General features: G+C 40.0%; 1 protein-coding gene across 1 annotated transcript in view; it reads left to right on the forward strand.

The window, feature by feature from the left end:
* LOC134354991 (dihydropyrimidine dehydrogenase [NADP(+)]-like) overlaps nucleotides 1-12,002 on the forward strand; it is a 921,558-nt gene extending 909,556 nt beyond the window's left edge. Inside the window, exon 23 of the mRNA XM_063064591.1 lies at nucleotides 10,438-12,002. Within this exon, the coding sequence (XP_062920661.1) occupies nucleotides 10,438-10,596 (159 nt within the window). The 3' untranslated portion in view covers nucleotides 10,597-12,002. The remainder of the gene's footprint in view (nucleotides 1-10,437) is intronic.
* The last annotated feature ends 304 nt before the right edge of the window (nucleotides 12,003-12,306 follow it).

The following is a 12,306-nucleotide window of genomic DNA, read 5'->3' on the forward strand; positions in this document are numbered from 1 at the left end:
AGTAGTCGGAGCAAGTAGCTTTAGTGATCTTTGTGGCAATTACTCATGCAACCACTGTGGGCTGGTGTTGGAGAAAAAGGATATTTCAAGCATGGAGAGCCATTCAGAGTAGATACTTTGACCTGGTGAAGCTGTTTGAAGGAGCAAGTGTATCACATTCTTGAGTGTGCCTTGTAGATGGTGGAATGTTATTTGGGTGTCAGGAAGGGAATAACTTGCTACAGGATACTTGGCCTTAGACCAGTGCTTCTACAGATATAAGAATACTTTTATTTTTAGGGAATAACTAGAGAGGTTAAGGATAGAGTCCAGAAGAGGTTCACAAGGGTGATTCTGGGAATGAATGGGTTAGCATATAAGGAGTGTTTGGCAGCTTTGGGCCCGTACTATTGAAATTTAAAGGAATGCGGGGGAGGGCAAATCTCATTGAAACCTACTGAATATTGAAATGACCAGATAGGGTGGATGTGGGGAGGATGTTTCCAATGGTGGGGGCATCCAGAACTAGAGGACACAGAATTAAGGGGCGACCCTTTAGAACAGGGATAATGAAGATTTTTTTAGCCAGAGAGTAGTAAATCTGTGGAATGCTCTGCCACAGATTACAGTGGAGGCCAAGTCGGTGGGTATATTTAAGGTGTAAGTTGATCATTTCCTGATCGGTCAGGGCATCAAAGGATATGGTGAGAAGGCAAGATATGGGGTTGAGTGGGATCCGAGATCAGTTATGATGGAAAGACGAAGCAGACTTGATGGGCTGAATGGCTTAATTCTGCTCCTATGTTTTATGGGCTTGTGGCTGGAAGTAATTCGGAACATGTGTAGCTTGGGCGACTGATGTTTGGTTTGATTAGTTCTCTAATCTTGGCAATTTACTTGCAAATGTTTTGTCACAATGCGAGGAGACATTGATTGTGATTGTGATCAACAGCACACTGACAAAACATTTGCAAGTAAGTTGGCCAAGATCAGAGAACAACTCAACCTAACTGCTACGGATACCATATGTTTACAAAAAGAAACTAAATGTTAGCAGAGTAAAAATACAAAGGTTAGGGGAACATCAAAGGAAAATAAATAATTGCAAGAGCATTTGAATTGACAATTAGAAAAAAAGTGCATGTCTCTTTGGACAGAAATTTGGATGACGATTTAAGTGCCAGGACAAACCTAATTGAGATGGCAGGGTCCAAGCCCCAGATTGTATCAGAGCAACTGAACCTGATTCTCAGATGACAATGTAGGCACCGGACCAGATAGGAAAAGTCAGGGAGTCGGAACTGGAGGCAAGGGACAGGCCTGCTCAGCTCGCTGCTCCGCTCTGCGTTGAACCAAACGTTTGGGGACAGATTCTCTTTGTGAACTTCAGTTCAGGACACTATTGCTTGCATTTATTGTTTGTATGAGTCTCTCAAAAGCAGAGGTGGAGGAGTATGCCTCATTAACAACTCTTCCTGGTGCACAAATATTTCAGTGCTGTCCCAAATCTACTCACCAGACCTGGAATATCTAGCAGTTAGGTGTCATCATTTTTACCTACCATGAGAGTTCTCCAGGGTCATTTTGGTAGCAGTATACATTCCACCTCAGGCCAATATCAATCAGGCTTTTGATGAGCTGAGCAATGAGATCAACATGCATGAAACAGCGCATCCTAATGCCTTCATCATCGTTTTGGGAGATTTTAATCAAACCAGTCTGAAAACATCACTAAGCAATTACTGTCAACAGATCACTTGCAGTGCTGGAGGAAACAACACACTGGACCATTGCTACGCCATAACCAAGAATTCCTATCGTGCTATTCCACGCCCTCACTTTGGGAAGTCTGATCAGCTGGCTGTACTTCTACTCCCTGGGTATAGGCAGAGACTGAAGACTGCAGCACTAATAGTGAGGACCGAGAAGTTATGGGCAAGGGAAGCACAGGAGCTCCTAAAGGATTGCTTCGAATCGGTGGACTGGACTGTATTCATGGATTCATCTTCGAACCTGGATGAGTATGCTGCAGTTCTTACTGACTTCATTAAAACCTGTATGGATGACTTACTGTACATTCCCAAAACAGATGGTACATCATCTGCTGAAGACTAGATCTGTGGCATTCAAGTCTGGCAACCCAGGCCTGTACCAGAAAATCAGGTATGATTTGTGAAAGGCTATTTCAAGGGCGAAGAGACAGTTTCGAACGAGGTTGGAGGTGACATCGGATGCACGACAACTCCGGCAGGGTTTACAAGACATTACTTCCTACAAATCGAAACCCAATAGCATGAACAGCAGTGATACTTCACTACCAGATGAACTCAACGTCTTCTATGCCCGCTTTGAAAAGGAGAATACAACTACAAACAACAGGAATTCTGCAGATGCTGGAAATTCAAGCAACACACATCAAAGTTGCTGGTGAACGCAGCAGGTCAGGCAGCATCTCTAGGAAGAGGTATAGTCGACGTTTCAGGCCGAAACCCTTCGTCAGGACAATACAACTACAGCTGTGAAGATCTCTGCTGCACCTGACGACCCTGTGATCTCTGTCTCAGAGGCCGATGTTATGCTGTTTTTAAAGAGAGTGAAACCTTACAAGGCAGAAGGCCCTGACGGATTACCTGGTAAGGCTTTGAAAACTTATGCCAACCAAGTGGTGGGAGCATTCAAGGACAATTTCAACCTCTCACTGCTATGGGCAGAAGTTCCCACTTGCTTCAAAAAGGCAACAATTATTCCAGTGCCTAAGAAGAATAATGTGAGCTGCCTTAATGACTGTCGCTCAGTAGCGCTCACATCTACAGTGATGAAATGCTTTGAGAGGATGGTCATGACTAGACCGAACTTCTGCCTCAGCAAGGACCTGTACCCGCTGCAACTTGCCTATTCCCACAGTAGGTCAACGGCAGACACAATCTCAATGGCTCTTCACATGGCTTTAGACCACCTGGACAGCACAAACACCTATGTCAGGATGCTGTTCATCGACTATAGCTCAGCATTTAATACCATCATTCCCACAACCCTGATTGAGACGTACCTGGGCCTCTGTACCTCCCTCTGCAATTGGATCCTCGACTTCCTAACCAGAAGACCACAATCTGTGCGGAATGGTGATAATATTTCTCCATCACTGATGATCAACACTGGTGCACCTCAGGGGTGTGTGCTTAGCCCACTGCTCTACTCTCTATATTTGCTGACGATACAACTACTGTTGGTAGAATCTCAGGTGGTGATGAGAGGGCGTACAGGAGTGAGATATGCCAACTAGTGGAGTGGTGCCACAGCAACAACCTGGCACTCGATGTCAGTAAGACGAAAGAACTGATTGTGGACTTCAGGAAGGGTAAGACGAAGGATCACATACCAATCCTCACAGAGAGATCAGAAGTAGAGAGAGTGAGCAGTTTCAAATTCCTAGGTGTCAAATCTCTGAGGATCTAACCTAGTTAGATGCAGTTATAAAGAAGGCAAGGTAGCAGCTATAGTTAATTAGGAGTTTGAAGAGATTTGGTATGTCAACAAATACACTCAAAAACTTCTGTAGATGTACCATGCAGAGCATTCTGACAGGCTGCATCACTGTCTGGTATGGAGGGGCTACTGCACAGGACCGAAAGAAACTGCAGAGGATTGTAAATCTAGTCGGCTCCATCTTGGGTACTAGCCTACAAAGTACCCAGGACATCTTCAAGGACCGGTGTCTCAGAAAGGCAGTGTCATTATTAAGGACTTCCAGCACCCAGGGCGTGCCCTTTTCTTGCTGTTGCCATCAGGTAGGAGGTACAGAAGCCTGAAGGCACACACTCAGCAATTCAAGAACATCTTCTTCCCATCGGCCATCTGATTTTTAAATGGACATTGAACCCTTAGACACTACCTCACTTTTTTAATATATAGTATTTCTGTTTTCCGCACAATTTTTAATCTATTCAATATATGTATACTGTAGTTAATTTAGTTGTTTATTTATTATTATTAAATTATTTTGATTTTTTCTTCTAGATAATGTATTGCATTGAACTGCTGCTGCTAAGTTAAAAAATTTCATGTCACATGCCGGTGATAATAAACCTGATTCTGATTTTTTTTTTCTCTCTGCACATTGAGTGTTTGATAGTCTTCCTTTTTTAATGGTTTTTTGGGATTCTTTGTTTCGTGGCTGCCTGTCAGGAGACAAATCTCAAGGTTGTATAATATTTACATACCTTGATAATAAATGTACTTTGTACTTTTAAAATTGGAACTTTTTAATAATAAACAAGAAAATAATATACATGTTAAAAGTTAAGTGTGTGTATATGTATCTGTCACACTAGCTAACACTAATACTTTACTGAAAATTGTAGAGAGCCAGAGTCTAATGAGATTAAAGTTCTTAAGTAATTAATATTTTAAAAAAATTAGAGAATTTTTCTGGGATCAAGAGCTAAAAATTCCCTGGACCTGATTTCATGCACGCTAGGATTTCAAAAGAACTAGTTTCAGAGATTAGTTTTAAAATCAATCACACCTAAAAGTTAATCTTGATTTTTCTCCCCCCCCCCCAACACATTTCAAATATTTCAGGATTTGTCTAGCTTTTGTCATCTAACTGACATCTCATGAGTTCAAAAGCACACACTCTATTGTTGGCTGACAGTCGCTCACATGAAGTAATTTGTCAATATCCTGCCAGTTGACAATAGTAGAAAATTGAAGCATGCAAAGGAACATAGGGGCTACAAAGCAGTGTAGAGCAGCAGGCATGGAGTTTGACATGCCACTATCTATTGTGTCACTCCAGTAGATCTTTTACATTTACTTCAGCTTGGGGTTTGTTATAGTTAGAGTCTTTGTTATAATTCACTCTGGGTACTAAATTTGCATGATTTTTAGTGGTTAAATAAATTTGGCTTTAATCTTCAGTTATAAAGTGATTTTCAGTTATATCTTTTCAGATGTAAGAAGCAGAATGGAAACTCGTCTCGCGTAGTATAGCACTGGCAGCCCATTTTGTATTCTCCCATATGTTCTATTTCATTAACTTTAATGGAAAAGAAAACTGAGCAGGAAAAGCTCAATTCACCATTGCCAGTTCTGTGCCGCTGTGCGAGGTGACTTTATATTAGTTTAGACTTATGAAAAGTCACAGCAAATCATATTTCGGAATTTTAGTTGCATATCCGAAGAAGGTCAATATTTTTGGACATTAACCCTGGTATTGTCTCCACAGATACTTACTCACCTGCTGACTATTTCCAACTTCGTTGGATTGTACTTCTGGCTTTTGGATAAAAGTGAAACCCACATAGATTTTCATTTGAAATACTCTAAAAATTGATCACCTCAACATCCCCTTGTAATATCGGCAATTTAATATTCTGTTTTCCAGTAAGGCTACTTGCCTGACAGCCAAGTATTTTAATCATGTTTTCTGGGCTTTTCTGACAATATTTTGCTTACTCAGCTGTTAAACATGTTTCCTGCTGAGCTTTTTGTTGGAATGATTGCAACTGGAAGTGTAGCTCAGTAGTACAGCATAGAAAGATACATCACAGGAACAGGCCATTCAGCCCACAATATTGTGCTGAACTAGCTAAAAGACAAATCAGAATCACTCTAGCACTAATCCCCCTTCTCTACACAATGTCCATAACCCTCCATTTCCATTACATCCATGTACCAATCTAAATGTCTCTTAAAAGCCTCTAATGTATTTGCCTCTACCACCATACCAGGCAGTGCATTCCCAGCATCCACCAGTCTCTGAGTGAAAAAATTACCTTTCACATCTTCTTTGAACCTACACCTCCACAGCTTCAATGCAAGCCCCCTGGTATTAGACATTTCAACCCTGGGAAACAGGCACTCACTGTCCACTATACCTTACCGCTCATAACCTTATAAACCTCTAACAGATCTCCCCTCAACCTCCACCACGCCAGAGATGGCAAGTGTGTTTGAAAATGGTGGGAGATTAATATAGATGCTGATTTCAAACACAAAATAATCTGCAGACGCTGGGATCAAAGCAACACTCACAACACGCTGGAGGAACTCAGCAGGTCGGGCAGCATCCGTGGAAACAATGAGTCGACGTTTCGGGCTGGAACCCTTTGTCAGGACTGAAGAGAGAAGGGGCAGAGGCCCAATAAAGAAGGTGGGGGAGGGTTGGAAGGAGAAGGCTGGTAGATTCAGTAGAAAAAACAGTAATTTGAAAGACAAAGGGGTGGGGGAGGGGAAGCAGGAAGGTAACAGGCAGGAAAACAACGGGTAGTAGAAGGAGGCGGAACCATGAGGGAGGTGATAGGCAGCTGGGGGAGGGGGCAGAGTGAAATAGGGATAGAGGAAGGGAGGGGGAGGGAATTACCGGAAGTTGGAGAATTCTATGTTCATACCATGGGGCTGGAGGCTACCTAGACGGTATATGAGGTGTTGCTCATCCAACCTGATATGAATACCCCATTCAGATATGTCCATCCCACTTCAACTCTACTTCTCATTCCCATTCAGATATGTCCATACATGGCCTCCTCTACTGCCATGATGAGGCTAAACTCAGGTTGGAGGAGCAACACCTCATATACCGTCTGGGTAGTCTCCATCCCCTTGGTATGAACATAGAATTCTCCAACTTCCGGTAATTCCCTCCCTCTCCCTTCCCCTATCCCTAATTCACTATGCCCCCTCCCCCAGCTGCCTACCTCCTCCATCATGGTTCTGCCTCCTTCTACTACCCATTGAGTTTTCCCCTATTCCTTCTTCACCTTTCCTGCCTATCACCTCCCTGCCTCCCCTCCCCCACCCCTTTATCTTTCCCCTTACTGGTTTTTCACCTGGAACCTACCAGCCTTCTCCTTCCCACCCTACCCCCCACCTTCTTTAAAGGGCCTCTGCCCCTTCCCTCTTCAGTCCTGACGAAGGGTTCTGGCCCGAAACGTCAACTCATCGATTCCACGGGTGCTGCCTGACCTGCTGAGTTCCTCCAGCATGTTGTGAAAAATGCTGATTTCAATTTGTTGGATTCAACAGCAAATACAATATTGACATCAGAGTATGAAACTATTTTAAAATTTGTTCTGTGTTCTTTTCTGATTCAGGAAACTGCATTCACATACCTACTCGCAAACAGAGGGATTACTATATACATGATAAACCACAAGAATTAACTTTATTAGAGTTTGGTGCAATACAGGAAGGAAAACAAATGATTGATGAAGTAGCAGTACGGGAAACAAACTGATATTTATCATCTACTAAATGAGCTGATTTGTAGAATGCCAGAGGGAATCACAGATCCAGCAAACTCTCTCTAAATGTCCTTGCTTCTATTTCCAACCTTAGTGCTAGCATCAAGCCTATGAGAAGATTCCCCTTTTGCACAAAGTAATTACCCCTTTTTGTACCTATCAAAACTCAAAAATAACTCTTTCCCCAGTACTTTTCAATAATAAAGTTAGAGTCTCCTTATGTACAGACACTCCTGTGCCTATTGTCTCTTTATGGACATTCAGTCAATCTATGTATATTAACTGTCTTATGCATTTATACTTATTGTGTTTTTTATTATTGTGTTCTTTAACTTAATGGGCTTTTTGGTGCTGCAATGGACCCGGAGTAACAATTACTTTATTCTCCTTTACACTTGTGTACTGGAAATAACATTAAACAATCTTCAGTCATGTATAAGGCACCATTTGGCACCAGCACCTCCACCATGACCTCACCTTCCCTTGGCAAACATGTATTCATAATAATCTACCCTCAAGGCTGTAGACTTGAACTCTTGACTTTCTCAAAACAATCCCTCTCCAAGCTAACACCATTTTGCCTTACGTAATCATAGAAACATAGAAATTTACAGCACGTTACAGACTCTTCGGCCCACAATGTTGTGCCGACCATGTAACCTACTCTAGAAACAGCCTAGGATTTCCCTAGCATATAGCTGTCTATTTTTCTAAGCTCCATGTCCCTATCTAACAGTCTCTTAAAAGACCCTGTTGTATCCACCTCTACCACGGTCACTGACAGTGCATTCCACGCACCCACCACTGTCTGTGTGAATGCCAGAGGGAAATACAGATCCAACAAATTTCCACGTACTTCCATTTTATTTTAGCATATACTAAGGAGGAATCACATTTAACTCTTATAATCAGTAATAAAATTTTATTATAAATGCATACTCTCAAAATGATCTGTTCAAGAAAAGTGAGAAAGGCAGAAGAATTTTAATTTGAAATGAATTGAATTGACTTTGTTACTTACATCCTTCACATACATGAGGAGTAAAAATCTTACGTTGCATCTCCATCTAAATGTGCAATGTGCAAGTTACAGTCATTTGTAATAAATAGTATGTCCAACAGGACAAACAATATAGCATAGAAATACAATAGTATCAGCGTGAATTAATCAGTCTAATGGCCTGGTGGAAGAAGCTGTCCCGGAGCCTGTTGGTCCTGGCTTTTATGCTGCAGTACCGTTTCCTGGATGGTAGCAGCTGGAACAGTTCGTCGCTGGGGTGACTCGGGTCCCCAGTGATCCTTCGGGCCCTTTTTGCACACGTGTCTTGTTAAATGTCCTGAATAGTTGGAAGTCCAGATGCACTGGGCTGTCTGCACCACTCTTTGCAGAGTCCTGCGATTGAGGGAGGTACAGTTCCCATAACAGACAGAGATGCAGCCAGTCAGGATGTTCTCAATTATGCCCTTGTAGAAAGTCCTTAGGATTTGGGGACCCATACCAAAGTTCTTCAACTATCTGAGGTGAAAGAGGCGCTGTTGTGCTTTTTTCACCACACAGCTGGTATGTACAGACCACATGAGATCCTTGGTGATGTGTATGCCGAGGAACTTAAAGCTGTTCACTCTCTCAACCCCAGACCCATTGATGTCAATAGGGGTCCATTCGTCCTGTAGTCCACAACTAGCTCCTTTGTTTTTGCGACATTGAGGGAGAGGTTGTTTTCTTGACACCACTGTGTCAGGGTGATGACTTCTTTGCTGTAGGTTACCTCGTTATTATTTGAGATTGGGCCAATCAGTGTAGCATCACTAGCAAATTTTATTAGAAGATTGGAGCTGTGGGTGGTGACACAGTCATGGGTATACATAGAGTAAAGGAGGGGACTTAGGACAAAGCCCTGAGGGGCATCTGTGTTGAGGGTCAGAGCGGTGGAGGTGAGGGAGCCCACGCTTACCACCTGACGGTGATCTGACAGGAAGTCCAGGATCCAGCTGCACAAGGCAGGGTGAAAGCCAAGGTCTCCGAGCTTCTTGGATAATGAAGATTTGATGTCTAACATTCAGCAGAATAATAGTTTGAGGAGAGATGAAAAGGAATCTGTTTTGCATGCTCTTTCCCAGAACTGAAGAACTCCACCATCAGGCAGTGGAACAAGTCCAAGTAACCCTGATATATGGGGCAATCTTTGTAAATCCAAAATAATTATCACAAAGATAGATTTGCACAAATCAGCCTAAAGTTGAAATTTCCCATGTTCTGTGAAATCAATTTACGGACTTAATTTATTACAGATTCAACTGCAGCATTATATTGTGCTATAATATAGCTTGTTATAACATTTTAAAACATGTTGGATAGTGGGAAGGCACAGTACAATGGTGGTTAGCGTAATGCTATTACAGTGCCAACAACACAAGTTCACTTCCCACCACTGTCTGTAAGGAGTTTGTACGTTCTCCTTGTGACACTGTGGGCTTCATTTGGGTGTCTTGGTTCCCTCCCACATTTCAAGACGTAAGGGTTAGTAGGTTAATTACATATGGATGTAATTGGGTGCCACAGACTCACTGGGCCAGAAGGATCAAAATAAGAAAACAAAAATAAATAAAAATTTGTTTCTACCTCTCCATGAATATCTAAAGAGTTTTAAAACATTAGAACAAATGACCCTTTAATAATTTGTACATTATTATTGCTGAGAAGTATTTTAATTTCTTCAAATATAATCAGACTGAGCAATATCACAGCTAACATCAATTGTTACCCAATATAGGTTTCTGCAAGATTAAAACTAGCCAGTGAGTGACATTGTTGGATGTTTGAAACAAGCTTGTCTCTATTTATAGTTCAGCGCCCAATTGGCTGAAAGTAATTTCATAGATTGAAGCTGGCAGCCAGATAACTAACTAATGAATGAATGAATGCTAATTTTGAAGATGAGAGCAAGGTCATACATCAAGAATCCAAATGATGTGTGCCAGTATGCAGTGTTTCTTAAGCATACCATTTTAATCCATCCACAGTTCGTCAATGACAATTGAAAATACACCAGCAATTCACGTTCTAGATAATTTTCTTTATATATTTAATAGATGTTGTCTTTGTTTTATCTGAATACAGCTCTAAAGCACCTTTTTAAATATTATATTTGATTGTCATATATTTTGCTGTGGTTTTGATTCTGATCTCTATGTTTCGTTTAATTCTCTGTAGGCCATAACCTTCGATCCCAAGACGCACCTTCCTCGAGTAAATGAAAACTGCACAGGTTGCACTCTTTGCTACAGTGTCTGTCCTATCATTGATTGCATTAAAATGATTCCCCGGTTAACTGCTTACGTACCTAACAGAGGCATTCCTCTCGCAGTCTAATAAGTTTGTTGAATTTACATGGTCCTGCAGGAAATATGACTTAATATCCATATGTTCTCATAAGTATTGATTTAGTCATTCACGTGTTATAACATGACAGATCACTGTTATTCCTAAAGTATTGATTTTATCTTACTAAACCTAGTTCAGTAGACTTTTACTTTCCAGAGTTAAAATTATTGAAAGGAAAGTGTCCACATTATAAAACAAAATTGTGCTTTACTAAGCAGAAAGCTATAGAATTGAGGTCAACCATATAATAGACAATGACAATGGGATACAATCTACATGCTCATAGCTTATATTGAAATTATTAATTACTATTAGAATATGCTTTCACTACATTAACGGTTTCTCGTGTCCACTGACAACAGAAAAGCTGAAATGAGTAGACTATTAGTTTGTTAGAAAGTTATTTCATTAATAAACATTTTTATGTAGAAGAGCAGAGACATTTGCAATCTATTAAATAACTAACATCTACACTCACCTCTCAATGTGATATATTTTTCTTCAGCAATATTCCATTATATTGATAGTGTCTGCCTTGAGCACCCTTGTGGAAACTACAGTCGCCATTTAACTCACCAAGATCCATAGAAACGGCTGTTTTCTGCCAATGTCATTAATTCACATAATTTGATACAGATCCCACATTTTTGTAACGCTATCATGAGACCAATTACTGGAAAAAAGACAATGATAAAACTGTGCGAGAAAACTGAAGTTTTATTTTAATCTGATATATATCTTAGCATCCAAATCATTAAATGTAAGTATAATGGAAATAATGTTTAATAATGAATAAGTTTATAAACAAATTATTCTGTAGTTTTGTAATTTAACCTACGATTAATTTACACCTAAACCATTACAAGGTACATTGTGTGATTATTTTTATTTCATTTAGCTGTTCATTTCTGTTTCTTTGATTATAATGTTGAACCTATCACACTAACTTTCACTTATTTTGCTGACTAATAATTATAAATATAAATAATTTAAATTGAGTGAAATATTTAAGCAGATCACAAAAACAGATATTTTGCAAAATTATTACCATTTTCTGTATCTTCTTAACTGATATCCTTCGACATATTTTTGTATGATACACACTGTAAGAGATGTTGTGTTCTGTAAGAGATACTTGAGAGCTTCACAAATGTTCTAAATATCTCATAGCAATGTAGTTAAGCATAGTATAATATTGTGCCTCTTTAAAAATTATTAACGCAAAGTTGGTTTTGGAATTGAAATCAGGATTAATTGAATTGTGGAATTGAAACCACCAATCAAGGAATAATGATTTAGATTATAATGCTAATTTATTAGTGTTAATTGATTTTTCCTGGAAAGTTCCGAATAATTTCTTTAATAAATAAATCAATGCTTACCAGATTTGTATTTATTTTTTTGTCATACAATAGTATTAATCTTCTGTAAAATAAATTCTGTATTGCCTTCTGAACATTCTTTTCATTAACCAGTGATCTGCTCTGAGGTAAAAGACCCCAAAATAAAGAATTGCAATTAAAGTTCCAAAGCCATAGATTTAGATATCAGAAATGGGCCCTTCAATGAAATTTTTCCAAGCTGACTGGGTTCCATACCTGAGTGAGTCTCATGTGCTGGAGTTTTGGAAATGACCCTCTAAACCATTCTCATCTATATACCTGTCTAAATGTCTTTTAAACATGATTATACCTGCCA

This window comes from Mobula hypostoma, chromosome 12 (genome assembly GCF_963921235.1).
Source record: "Mobula hypostoma chromosome 12, sMobHyp1.1, whole genome shotgun sequence".
NCBI classification, from domain to species: domain Eukaryota; kingdom Metazoa; phylum Chordata; class Chondrichthyes; order Myliobatiformes; family Myliobatidae; genus Mobula; species Mobula hypostoma.